Here is a 14653-nt window from a genome sequence, read left to right as displayed (position 1 = left end):
TGTGTTTCTTCCTGCCCCATGCCTTCAGACAGTGTTCTCAGGTTGTCCTCGGCTCCCCAGCACATCACAGCTTTATGTATCTAACTTTGTACCAGATATGTTTGCTGTCTTTGCAGTTTGTGCCCTCTTTGGTGACATCACAAGCTTTGTAAAGTTCTGATCCACAGCTTTTCTCATTTGTTTGTGAGCATCCACCCTAAGTCTACATCAGGTTGCCTCTTCTACTTGTTACATACAGTCAATGCATCGCGATCGTTGCCACCTCTAGACTCAAGTGGCTTTTGTAGTTGAACCATGTGCATGTGCATGTCCTGTCTGTGCTAGAGTGACAACCTGCATGAATTTAAACACAATAATGTCTGTGAGTACAGCCGTTTCCATTGTCACCATCTGTTTCCTACATTACTGTTTAATTTTAAAATTCTTTTACACGAAAGAAAATATCATCTGCATAAACACAAACTCAGCTGAGGCTTCATCCACCTCTGTAGCATGATAGTTTGGAGCAAGGAATATAATCAACAAGAAAAGAAAATTGATTTACATATGACCATATTATAGGTAGAGTATAGGAGGTAAATACAAAGGAGGTAGAGCACGTCATCCTCTAAGTACCGGATTGGAGGTTCAGTTCCTGGCTCCTCCTGTCCACATGTCAAAGTGTTCTTTGGCAAGACACTGAATACCAAACTACTGCCAGACCAGCACCTTGCATGGTAGCTTGCTGATATTGGTGGATGTACGAGTGTGGGTGAATGAGTGGCAAACTGTAAAAAGCAAAAAACAATTCACATTATTCTGTATTATTTTTTTTTTTCCCCCTATTTTGGAAAAATAGAATGATTATGTTTTCTGTTGCTTGTAAATTTCCTTTTGCCTTTTCTTTTCCTCCCGTGTTAATGGCAGAGCCTAATGGTGGAGATGCCTATCCATCAATCCTCTGTCCAGCTTTCCAAAAAAATTGTCCTGAATAAGGGACAAATGTAAGGGCAAACCTGAATAAATGGTGCTTCATACCTCAGATTAAAATCTCAAGCAATATCTTCAGTGTTTGTTAATGAAGAGTAGGAAGCCAGTACAACCCTGTGGTCTTGGTCCAGTTGTAGAGCTTTAATGAATAGACAGTTATGCCAGTGTTACAGTTGACACACCAAGAGGCTGAAGGGAGTAAATACCAATACAAATCTATCACTAGTCTAATACTTCCTATACGTAGAATAAATTATGCTATGGCAACATACACACATGCCAAACAGAAAGCAGAACAAAACAAGCAGAGAAAGGACGAAGAGGTAAACAAGAAGGGTGGGCATGAATGAGCATATCTACACATTTGTTCCTTAATTTTCTCCTTGGTTTGTTGTCATTGAAAAAATATATATATACACAACAGGTTGAGAGTTTAAGAGTTTAGTTTAAGAGTTTCCATTGCTCTTATGGAGGTGCAGAGAGATTATAAAAACCTCTGTATTAGATGGTGATGATTGCTCTCACTAAAGGTATACATGGACACTAGCATCCAGTGGGAATGGAAATGAACCCATCAGACTTTGCTTTGTTTAATTTCATGGCATCATCTCTAAATCTATGGTGGCCTAGTGAAGCAAGAATTTAACACTTTAAGCCTGTTTCTGGAATGGCAACTAGTACAGAACAAAGAGTGTAAGAAAGAAAGAGAACTTCAATAATGCAGAAGCATATTTTGATTGCTCGAGTGCTTTTTATGTGTGGAAAGATGCGACGGGGGAATGATTTGCTGTTTGGTCTATATTTATCTAGCAACATATTAACCTCTCAGTGGTTTCCATTGTAGGGACATCTGGGAATGAGAACGGGTTGTGCACACAGCATAACATTTCCTCGTTAAACACCTTTTACAAGTATTTATTATTTATGAAATTAACTGTAGGAAATACACTGGTTAACTAAACAACACTGTTAACAAATCCAATTGTAATGACTAAATTATGGTAATTATGGATAGCTGATGTTTGTTTGTCATAGTACTATCCACTGTTTGTTTGTTTTTTTGTTTTTTGTTTTTGTTTCGTTTTTTTGTTTTTTGTTTTTTGAGATAAATGCATGGAGTAGACATAACATGAACTAAAATCAAAAGAAATTAAGAAATGTCTCATTCCCCACTTGACTCCAACCAACTGTGGGGTGATCGTCACACTGGATGCCAGCTGCTCAGTCAGGAGCTTGTTTGACCTCGTACTACTGACAAATCTCGTCAGGATGCCTTGTTGATAACATGGACTACAGTGTCAAAACAGAGATATTGGTTCAGAAATGGCAGAATTTGTCTATACCAGTCTGCTACAGAGGTGCTCCTCTTTACACAAGGGTTCCTGAAGGATTGCACCTTGTTTTATTTTTTAAGCTGCCAATATTTTGTGCTGATATTCAGTATCTATGTTTCACATAAAAAATAGAAAGTATTTAGAGTTGCCCCCTGCATTTCATTCTTCTCAAGGTAAAAAATTAAAAATAAACTTGGAACATAAACTCATCCAGGACCAATATGTCTAGCTGGGTTGCAATTTTTTAAAGACAGCGGCTAAAAATCTTGTTTTTGCTTGTTTTAAATTCTCACCACCCATCCATGATACTCTGTGTGGTCAGAAGTACAACACACCTGAATCTGAGGTAGCAACCATGAGCCATAATCAAATCACATTTGCAGTTGTCTGACAACACAAGCAGGAAAATTAATTATGAAGACCAGAAGTAACTGAACTGTGTTTCCCTAAGGTGAGTTCAGACTGAACGCAAATGAGTCTTTTGATGTGAACAATTGCATTTAATGTCACTTCACAACATTAAATGCAATGCAGTGTTGTGTCATAAAGCTCCATCACTGGATGACTGAAGCATTTTGAAAATAACCTGAAATCACTTGTGTGTCATCCTCTCATATACACAGTATTTTCAGATTTGTACTATATTAAGGTAATGGAGTTATTGCTTCATAAGAAACATCTGTCCCAGGTTTGGTGAAATATATTTTAGAGCAAATCAGAGGTTAACCTCAGTCTAAACTGGAAATTATTTATATTACTAGTATGTAGTCATCCAGAAAAGTCAGACACACTGTGATACTGTGTACAAATTTTGGTCAAATATTAAATAACAACAAATAAAAATCACTTAACAACATTCCTAACAGTGGAAATCCTTGTTGTGGATTTGGTTGGTCCCATGGGGAATGTTTAAAGCTTAGGCAGCTGCATCATTCTTAAACCCCGGAAAAACAGTAACAGTAACATAAAATGAAGTATGAAAAAGCTAAAGTCTCACATATACCCAATCTATGACACACACACACACACACACACACACACACACACACACACACACACACACACACACACACACACACACACACACACACACGCACACACACACAATGTTCTCTGGGAGATTTGTATGGAAAGTAGCAGTAGGTGGAGGTTGTGCTGGTGACTAGGTGTCATCTTGTTTAAATACGATAGGTTAGTACTAGTAAGCCTGGCCAGTCTCGACCTGCAGCAGTCCCAGTACGGCCGAGTGGTCGGCCAGCTTCATCCTGCGCTGACTGGACAGACCGACGTTCTTTGCCAGATAATCCACAGCAGCTGCAGAAGAGATGGAGGGAGAGTTAGTGATCATCATCATCTGATAGTCCTCTTCACCTGCTACTGAGACACTACGTACTGTAACAACATAAAGCAGATGTTTTAGCTGGTCAAAATGTAAATATATTGGATTCAAAATGTTTAAGCTACTTTTTTGTTTGGTTTCTACATACATACATACATTTGTAAGTTGCATGTGTGCATCTATATATAAAGATATCCATCCATCCATCCATTTTCTATACCGCCTATCCCTTTCGGGGTTGCGGGGGGGCTGGAGCCTATCCCAGCTGTCAACAGGCGAGAGGCGGGGTACACGCTGGACCGGTTGCCAGCCGATCGCAGGGCAACATATACGCAGACAACCATTCATGCTCACACTCACACCTAGGGGCAATTTTTAGAGTCACCAATTAACCTAATGAGCATGTTTTTGGTCTGTGGGAGGAAGCCAGAGTGCCCGGAGAGAACCCACGCATGCACGGGAAGAACATGCAAACTTCACATGGCAACCCTCTTGCTGTGAGGCATGCGCACTACCTGCTGTGCCACCGTGCAGCCTACTGTATGTATGTGTGTGTGTGTGTGTGTGTGTGTGTGTGTGTGTGTGTGTGTGTGTATATATGTGTGTGTGTGTGTGTGTGTGTGTGTGTGTGTGTGTGTGTGTGTGTGTGTATATATATATATATGCTGCACGGTGGCACAGCAGGTAGTGCGCATGCCTCACAGCAAGAAGGTATATATATAGATATATATATATAGATATATATTCGCAGATGGAAAAACTATTGCCAGTTAACAGGCAACATTCATATTTCCCCCAAAACATATCTAGCAAAACAAATGAGTTGTGTACAAATGTAATTTGTAAGACACTGGGTCGTTTGGTCCTCTAATGAGTTTTTTGGGGCAGCAGAACGGGCTCCCAGAGCAACAGTCTAACTCAGTGATGTGTTTTTAGAATTTTTGGACAACAATTTAGCTCTATGGCACAGAGGAAGAAGATATATGAGGCTTTGAACACACACACAACATTAGTTAGCAGATACATTCAGTCTTGATTTGGCTCTGCAGATGACATTTGTTGACAACACAAAATATATCACCTTTCATATGTATTGTATTGTAGTAGAATTGTTTGTTGCATGGCAAATCACTCTGACAAGAGAACACTATCTTGACAGACAGAAAAAGGGAGCCAATTGTTTGGCTTCACAGACAGAGAGACAGATAGGCAGGTACTCTCTAGAATAACTGTGCTTCTTAGAAAGATGGCGTTAATGCTCAGCATATATTTCTCTTGGAGTCGTGGATGTCGCCCCTCCCTGGTTCAGCTGGTGATAACTTCCCTTTTATAGGGCAGGAGAGAGGAGGTTTGACAGCGGATATGATGTGACATGGTGTGTTTTGGGATGCATGAGTGTGTGTTGTAGCTATCGGGGGGAGATAAGTAAGGCATGTCAGTTACGATGCTAGCGTGCACAGAAAAGAAGCTGTCACTCTGTGTTGAGAAATGAGAGAAAGAAGAGCACCTATGGGTGGGCAGGTCTGTCTGCCAAGATGCCAGTCACCCAGACAGCTAGTGGGGGAGCAGTGTGTGAGTGTGTGTAAGAGAGAGTGCGTGTGCGCATGTGTGTTTGTGTTTCACAAGGGTTTAACAAGGACCTCTAAAGGAAGCTGTTTTTCCTGTCAACCAGGTTTATACCTTAAATCCCTGTTGAGCAGTCACACTGAGAGTCCTCTGCCTCCAAGACAGAGCCTATCTGATAACGCACTAACACACATGCACAAACACAGGTGCACACATACACATTCACGCACCTCAGCTATTTTGACAGTATGTACTTTAATCTGTCAGGAGCTTCCTGCAATAGAACAAGAGAAGAGTCAAATGTCTGAAGTAAACTGTCTAATCTGTCTGCAGGAGGGAGAGGTGGGGGTGAAGGGCCATAGCCAAACCGCAAACATCACATCACAGAGGATCAGTTATAGCATTCGCGATATTTTGTGAGGAAATGTTTTTTAAAATATAACTTGCATAAAATATTAAATAAAAGAATCTTATTGCTGCAACGCTGGGAATCACATTGGTTATCAAACAGAGATAAAACGCAGTTTCAAGGAAAATCGCACCAATTACTTTGGTGAGTAAAATGTCATCATAACAGATGGATGTGCAGCATTCAATGCCAACATTCCGTGGCAATGAAGGGAGAAATGTGCTCTTTATGGAGAAGACCAGAAAGTAAGGGTGTAGGAATGAGGGTGGTGGATGGACCTACAGCACATCTGACTTACATGCAGCAGAGAGGAGTTCACATCGCATCACAGACCTGCAATGAACATTTGCCTTTTTATTCACTGTAACCACGATCTTTCCCTAAACATAATTATAGTATAGTTGTCATGCTCAGATAGATAATGAGAATTTAAAAATACTGGAATTGAAAATGTTCAAGGCTTTTTCAGAAACATCCAATAGTGACGTTCTTCTCTGGTGATAGGGTTGGATAGCAAGTAGGCTATTAGTGTATTCACACCTGGCTCAATTCGAACAGTTGATTCAAAATCAGGAGCGTTTTTCCCCAAAGGAGTGTTCATTTGGCCATATGGGAACACAGCAATGACACTTGAATGCGAGACAAAACAAGAGGATTGAAATTACCAAGAAAGGATGGTCTCAGCTCATCTCCAGTCAAACCCTGCAGCGGTACGCTTGTGATGTGAAAGCAAATGGACCAACCATCAGCATTTTGTGATGGTACATGTGTAATTTTAGCATGATTTCAAAAGCTTAACTACTACTACTACAACTACTCTGTAAACAGATTTTTGTCCCCACAGCGTGATAAATACCTGGTCACACAGACACAGACACAGACACAGACACACACACACACACACACACACACACACACACACACACACACACACACACACACAGAGAGTTTCTCTTGTCGATATTGGTTGTGAGAGGAGGAAGAAACATCACAGAGGCATGTATGCTGAACATCCAACAGCCAGTCAGGAGCAGCTGATTGGGATATCAGTCCTCGCCCACTGCACAGAGGACAGCAAACGGCTCAAAAACGATCAAGAATGAAGGGTCAGAAATGGGCACAAATCATACAGCTTTAGTTATTATTTATTGCTGAAGCTATTAGTCCAGTAATACTAACGTTTCCCACATGGGTCCTGATGATGCAGGATGCAATTTGCCAAAACTGCCCAGTCAACGAGTTACTTGTCAGTCTTCATAACTTCATGTTTACTCCTTTTGGTTCATTTTAAGTCAGGAATTGAACCAGGACTAAAATGCAACAATTTTACAATTTTTTCCTTGTTTCTGGCCAAATGAACGAGCTACAGGTGTGAATACATAACATGAAATGTGCATATACAGTAGAATTCCCCGAACAGTCCTTTTTACATTGAATAAATCTGCAGCGCTTAATTTACGTCTAGTGGCAATACATTTGGTAGCGTGCCCTTTATGTGGCAAAGCAGAAATGAAGAGTGCAGAGATCGGAGTGGTAGATGGGTATGTAGCACATCTGACTGCAGTTTGCATTCCGTTACAATGCAACCGTTAATGTTTTTAACTATAACCACAATCTTTCCCAGTGAGCAAAAAGTGTGAGGAAGTGTCTGTATCCACAGAGACCCTATTCTCTGCCTGTATTTTCTTAGGTTGCTCTGTTGAGGATATTTCTGGGTGTCAACCTTTGGGCAATGGTGTGTAGCCACCAGCCAACAACAGCACAGAAGGTGTGAAGGCAGAACTCTATAAAAACGTGCCAGATTGCACACCCACGTTCAAGAGAAGCCAAAGACCCAGAGAGGGGGGCCCAACTTTGAATGTTGTGCTTACAACAAGTAATCAGAAAGTCCTATTCAATTCTGCCTTTAATATGCAATCCAGCTCAGTTAAAAAGACCCTGCATTGGTCAGAACCATAAACAAAATTTCTTTTCTAGAATTTCAGGTTACACTGTATTGCAAATGCAAGAATGCATAAAATTACCTTAAGCAGTGTACCAGTGAATTTTTGTCATGGTGTGGTTTCAAAAGAGCTCTAGACACCTAGGAGCCAAATTTCCTTGGAAAATGGCATTGTGTAAATGTACACTTCACTTTTCACTGAGCCTGCAGCCACAATGTGGATGTATTTGGTGCCTGGTTTACTAAGACACCAGCTAATTATGCAGTCAGCTCCTGGACTGTCCCTCCGTATGCAAAACTATGAGTGAAGGAGAGCTTATAGGTGCAGGTCAGCAGTGGGACATCTTTGGGATTTGTCATTCTTATGTTGATATAAGGTATATTTATCATTCCTGAGGTGAATGCAGCCAAGCGTAAACAAAAGAAAGTTACAACCTGTGGTGATTTTAAAGTTCACCAAGTTCAAATTCAGTAGTAGTAGTAGTAGTAGTAGTAGTAGTAGACAGTAATAAGATATCATGTTTATTAATAATAGCATAATTGCTACATTGTTCGCACTTGTGGTCATATAAAAGCCTGAATCAAGCCGATTATTTTCCCCACAACAACCTTAACTGTGGCTCTTGTAAATTCCCTTTGAGCTATGTTTACATCTGCTCTTGAAGGGTTGTGAATGTTCACTGAAAAACTGACTTAAATTGTTATAAATTGTGTGATCTCAGTGAATCCAGCAGACTACATAATCATCTTCTACTAAATGTGACACCAGGGTGGTGATTCTGTTTGATATTTAGCACATGTGTTTGGAGTGCAGTTTTTGTTAATCAAGGCACAGGATGCAAAGTGTAGTCAGGTGTGTTGTGCCCAGTGCACCGAGGACCTGCTAACACACTCATTGTTTGGTATTTTTGTGCCCCAGTGCATGTGGTACATGTGATTAGTAACAACCAATTGCTTGTCAATAAACAAACAAGGTTAATATCAAAACGTTATTGTTGGTTAGTATGAACTAGTAGGACTCACTCTGTCCATACTGACTGTACTGGTAGCCAGCAGCAGCCACAGCCGGGTCCATGCTGTAGCTAGTGTTACTGTACGTCGGGGGGCAGTAGGACTGAGATGACGGAAGGCTGTCCACTGTTTTAATCGACGACTCAGCTGAACGCTGGCTGCAGCTGGCTGAGATGACATTGGTTGGAGAAGAGTCCAGGGCGCTGTGGAGTGGTGAGATGGAGAAGTCATGTTGTGTCTGTGAAGAAACACCGCTGGGATTACTCAGGATGCTCATCACCTGCAAACACAGAGGAGAGGATTCTGTTAGCAGGATTTTTCTTTGGTATCGAACAAGATATCAGCACCCACTGGTGCTTAACATGAAATCTGTTCTGAATATTCATGATAATAAACGCTTATTTTGGTGACCACCTGATCTTTTCTTGTGTCACCAACACCATCTCATAATCTAATAGGCAATTGTCCTGAAATTTGCTGAAAACATATATTTATCTCAGAGGATGAACCCTTTTTATTGTAATAATCACATGCCATTTTCTCAGCTGCTCCCCTCAGGGGAACCTTTAAATCTTAGCCACACATCAAGTGAAATGTCAAAAATACTTATGTTGTTAATACTTTGGGCTACAGTGATAATATTAGCCAAGTTATAAGTCAATAGATAGGAGCAAGAAACAGGGAAGGCAAACTTATTTGAAAGAGAAAATGAAGGTGAACAATAAAATTATTATCCAAACTTTCAGTTGTCAATAAAATTGCCTGCTGTAAACATCCATCAGAGTTTAGAGACCCACTTCCTGCTTTAGCTTTGACTTACTCTGCTTACTCCAGTTGTGTGCTAACAGTTATTCAACGTATTCATTTCTACATTAGATGTTTTTGAAGCTGCAGTCCACTGATAGCAGTACTACGTACAGGTACTGTAGCCAGGAGCTAATGCAGGGCTTCTTGAACAATCCAGGCATTTCACTGAAGCAGTATCCATAAAGTGTCCAATGGTGTCAAAAACAGCATGTAGCGACTGGGATTATGGGTGATGTTGACATGATTTCTCACTATCTTCCATGGAATCATATGTTGGACAGTAACTGCAGAGGACATTCAGCCTGTCAGTGCTGAATGCAAAATATCTAATGCAATCAGAGGTAATTATGCGATCATTTTATGCTATTTTAGCATAAGCAGATGTGTTTTTGTCTGAAGCTATAATCCTGAAAATCCCATCTCCCCCATCAGTGGTGTAAAAACAACTAGAATTCAATGTCATGAGGAAGAACTATCAAAATCTACAGAGCTCTAACATCAAACAAATGCATTCAAACACTGAGTGAACTGAAAGTCAAATATCATATTACCTTGTGTGAGGAACAAAGCTAAACCCTGAGACAAGCAGCACTGACTCTGTGATGTTATCAAAGTGGTGCCATCAAGGAATATGAAAACTTTTATCATTGAAAATTGTACTAAACAAAACTGTGCTTTGTCTCGCAGGTTCCCATGGATAGTGGCTGAACCTGGATTGTGGATTATAGGTACGTCTACTGCCATGGTCCTGCCTGACATCCACTGCAACTGCTACTACTATTTGTCATACTTCCATTATTATTCCATCCATAGTGCTGTATTATGTACATATACTGTCTGTTACTAATATGCACATATATCACACAAATAAACATATCATATATGCATATACTATGCTATATATACAACATATAGTTAAAAGTCTATTACTAGAGCTGTCACTGTTTACTGTGATTACATTTCTGTCCCAGTCCCTCCCTAATCAACTGACAAATAAATGAATTTGAAGAAGCTATATAATATGACTAATTAAATTAAATAAGTGATTCATTTTAAAACTCAAAGTTTAAAAACAGCAGCCCAATCAGACCTCACTGCTGCTGTTCATAAGTTGGACTTCAGTCACATTGTCAGCAGTCCACAGCTTAAACATCTTTAAATAAGAGAAAGCTGTCTTCAAATTAAGTGAAATGCAAACATTATATAGTAAATATTATAGAGGGAAATAAATGAACTGTGAAATAGCAGACATCAAATTGAATAACACAAAGTCAAAGTCACTCATTTTATTTTTTTTCTTTGAATTGCACAAATAATTATTTAAGGGCATTACTAACACTTTTTTTTTTTTTTTTAAATGGTCAATTTAGTCACTTACTTGACTCTAATCCCCCTCTGTGTTACTTGGCCTTTTAAAAGACCTATATTTGACACCATGATTTGAATGTCACAATAAAATTTGCAAAGACCTGAACCTCTTTTTTGAAGTCTTTGGGCTCTATTTTCGACTCCCAGCGCAGTAGTATTTTCGAGCGGCGCAGGCAGACGCACGGCGCACTTGGTATTTTGGTAAACCGAGGCGTGCGCCAGGATGGGCGTTGCGGTGCAGTAGAGGGGAGGTGTCGGCATAATGAGCTCGGTCTGCGCCGGCGGCGTAAAAGTGCACTGAAAGCTCGCCACCTCAGACCTGATCGCAAGTGGATTTTCGTAAACCGGCGGAGTCGTGCGCTCACGTCACCAATACCTCACAGTCAGGTTTCCACAGTGTCTGGCATTTCACTGTGATCAATTATTAGCAACAGTCACGATTCAATGCAACTATCTGAGTCAGCACATACAGTCAGACCTAAATGTATATATTTTGATCAGTATCTCATCTGACCACATCGAAAGCGCGTTCGGCACGCGTAATGATCACTCAACCTGACCGAATGTACACAGGTGAAACAGGGATGTCTGGTGATCTGTGACTCAAATTGCCTGGTGACAAACGTATATGCCACTTTCCCCAAGTGGGCACACTTCATCGTGGCGAATTCTAGCATCCCGACAGTCTTTCAGGGGGACACCCCTCTGCATGGGTGGCTGCTAGGTGATAACGGCCATCCACTGAAAACGTGGTTGATGACGCCATATATCACACCGTCAACAAGACGGCAGCATGGTTTTAATGGTGTTTTCAGCAGTGCTTGGTCAGTTAGCGAACGCACACTGCGATCAATAATTAGCAACAGCGACAATTCAATGCAACTGTCTGAGTCAGCACATAAGTCAGACCTAAATATATATATTTTGATCAGCATCTCATCTGACGACATCGCAAGCGCGTTCGGTATGCGTAATGGTCAATCACCCTGACCGAGTGTACACAGGTGAAACAGGGATGCGAACTAATCGGTTAACGTCGCTGTGCCAACCAGAAACAGCCGTGGCATCCTACAGAGCATATATACTGCATCTATCTCAGAGCATTCGAGAGACAGAGAGAGACAGACACATGGAAAAAACGTAAGTGATGATCGTTGTCCGCTATTACCCACGTCATTTCATTCCAAATACAAATGTAATCATTGTAATGTTTAACCTTATCTACAAAAATGGAGTACATCATTGCTTTGAGGAGGATGAGGAGGAGGCCAAGGATCAACAAAACAACAAAATATACCACAAAATATTAAACAGAATATAAAACAATATATATATATACTGAGAAAAAATAAACATTATATACAAATGGGTGTGCAAAGTAATACAAACAGATGTCATGAGACATGAGTGACATCAGTCTCCTCCTGGGAGAAGATTGGGCATAGGACACTTTCCTGTGGGGTCTCAGTCATCCTCGAAACTTGCCATGCGGCTCGCCAGCGGCGTTCTTAAAGGTGAGGCTAGGAGCTGCTGTGATTGGTGAAAATTTCACTCGGCTGTGTCAAACTCACTCCACCCCTTCTCCCCTCCCTCTTTCCAAGTTGCGCCGCTGGGTGGGAAAAGTCTGTGCTGCCATGCCCCATCGGCGCAGCGGACCTTACCCTGCACCGCGCCCGCACCGTGCCAGCGGTGAAGTCGAAAATAGAGCCCCAGTGTTATTTTTGTTTGTTTTCTTTTGACTGTTTTCACTTTGTTGGACACTGATTTACAGATATCCAGTTCTTAAAATGAACAGACTCAACCACCGCTAACATTTCCAAGTTGGCGGTGGTTGAGTTTGTTCAGGTTGCCCAGAAACAATTGTCCAAACACATTTCCAGATAACCAGTGTGCACCACTACATTCACATTTAGGTTTTTTCCTTATGGGAAAACAGCGAGCCGCTCAATGTTCCTGCTTGTGCAAGGCTTCACACGAAGCCTAATTATACCTGCCCCCTCTCACCCACACCTCCCAATGCTTTTCCTTCCAGCACCACTTCTGCCACTATACCAAACTAACTGATAACCTTTAATAATTTGAGGCCAAGAGGCTCTTTTCAGAGCAGGCTGAGATCGAGTCAGAGGAGAGAAGTAAACAGGAGCTGTTTGTGCAAGCAGCGGGAAGTTGGCCTATTGAGGGATGTCAGGTCAAACAGCAGCTGACAGTGTTAATATCTGCTCCATCTCACCATAAGGACATGTAAATAAGCAAGAGAGATGGCTCTCAGATGGAGGCTGACAGAGCACTGCTGCAAGAAACAGGCAGCTGGGTCCTGAATGCAATGCAGAGACTGATAATAAAATGCCTACAGACAGACAGACTGAAAATCCACTCCGTGTCACTCTATACGATAGATTCATCCTCCATACAGCTAGTCTTCCCTAGTTGGTTGTTCTTATAGGCCACCCAGTTCTAGCCGCGGCTATGAGCGCGGTTAGCATGCTGGATATGAGTAGACAATTGACTGTAATTAGGACAAGATGGAGCATTCTGTTTTTTTTTTGTTTGTTTGCTTAGTATTTGAGTTGAGAATGTAATGTTATGTTTGCCATTTATTCCTGTCTGACAGCTGTATATATTTAATTAGACAACAATTATTTTCATGTGATATATGTTTTTTGTTATGTTTATTTTCATTGAGTAAGAGATATATTTTTTCTTTGGGTAAAATATTTATTTCTAAAAAAAGTTTATTTTCACTTGCTCCGCAAGGTGATGAGACCAGCAGATACTGTGGGTGCTTTTCATTACATTTAATTGTGCCTCCTCGTCTCCTTCGTCGACCCGGAAGTCGTTTCCCCTCCGCCATGATGAAGGATCTTCCAATTGCTTAAATGCACCTGAAGGAGACGAGGAGCGAGGAGAGAGGAGGCTTCTGAAGGAGATCAGAGTGAGGATACACCGGTGTAGCCTATGCGGAAGTCTTTTATTATTTAAGGGGCGTGTCGTATGTGGCACACGTTTGAATCATGGTGGGAGCAGGTCTTCACAAATGTAATCTTGATTCTTGTTTCAACTGTGTCCTTTTAACAATTGTATCTGTCACCAAGAAATTAATGAAAATTCGTGGTATATATTTATGGTTTTTTAAAGCAAGGCTGTTGGTTTAATCTACCACACACCCATCCTCTGTTATGCCTCTAACAGCATATAATTGAAACCTCATCAATAGCAATCAGGAGTAGAACAGTCTGACTGCAGATCTGACCATAATATCACATTTTACTACTTTTACAGCTGTGCAAACGTCATCAGTAATTGACGTCGCTTCGGACTGACGCTGTGGAGCGAGGATTTTTCATTTCGGAGTTTCGTTTCCTCCGTCCTCACGTCCCTTCCTCGCATCCCTCTTTCATGTCCTCGCTGGGCGGAGCTAAGACGTGAGGAGAGGAAGCGAGTGGAGGAGACGAGGAGACCAATTTATGTAATGAAAAGCACCCTATGAGAGCAGACAGCAGAGATGAGGAATGTCACTGTGAAATAAAGCGCAGTCCAGGCCTTGAACCACAATCCTGAATCCTGCGCCCAGTGCCTCCTTCTCTCCGCACAACACTCCACTACCAACACAAAACTAATCACAATGCAGAGTCCAGGGGAGGTGCAGAGAGTCTGACAGTGGGCAAGCAGAGGCAGTTGCAGCATAAATGAAAATTTTGGTGTCAAAAATTGGAGTAACACACCTGGGATTAGAATGAATACAGTATACTGTTTGTTTGTTTGTTTTGTGTACACCCGAAAAAAAGCCTTTCCGTAGTGCTTTATAAATAAAGCTTAGTAGTAGTATTACATAAATAAGAATAAGGCACTTAGTAACTGAAAATGCAAACAACAAAGGCTTTATTACACACATGCGTTGTAGACGCAAC

At 41.1% G+C, this 14653-nt stretch overlaps 1 protein-coding gene across 5 annotated transcripts in view; it reads right to left on the bottom strand.

Annotated features, from left to right (window-relative positions):
• Positions 1-2071: 2071 nt before the first annotated feature.
• The window catches only part of LOC139335181 (paired box protein Pax-7-like), a 66657-nt gene continuing 54075 nt past the window's right edge, over positions 2072-14653 (bottom strand). For 4 of the 5 annotated variants that reach the window (XM_070968668.1, XM_070968666.1, XM_070968664.1 and 1 more), the window contains 2 exons: positions 8583-8850; positions 2072-3617 (listed from right to left, as the gene is read on the bottom strand). In XM_070968668.1, the coding sequence (XP_070824769.1) occupies positions 3502-3617; positions 8583-8850 (384 nt within the window). In that variant the 3' untranslated portion in view covers positions 2072-3501. The remainder of the gene's footprint in view (positions 3618-8582; positions 8851-14653) is intronic. The other variant, XM_070968667.1, reaches the window with a different exon arrangement.

Source organism: Chaetodon trifascialis, chromosome 8 (assembly GCF_039877785.1).
Source record: "Chaetodon trifascialis isolate fChaTrf1 chromosome 8, fChaTrf1.hap1, whole genome shotgun sequence".
Lineage (NCBI taxonomy): Eukaryota > Metazoa > Chordata > Actinopteri > Chaetodontiformes > Chaetodontidae > Chaetodon > Chaetodon trifascialis.
The sequence above is the reverse complement of the archived record's forward strand: the minus strand, read 5'-3'. Positions and strand labels throughout refer to the sequence as shown.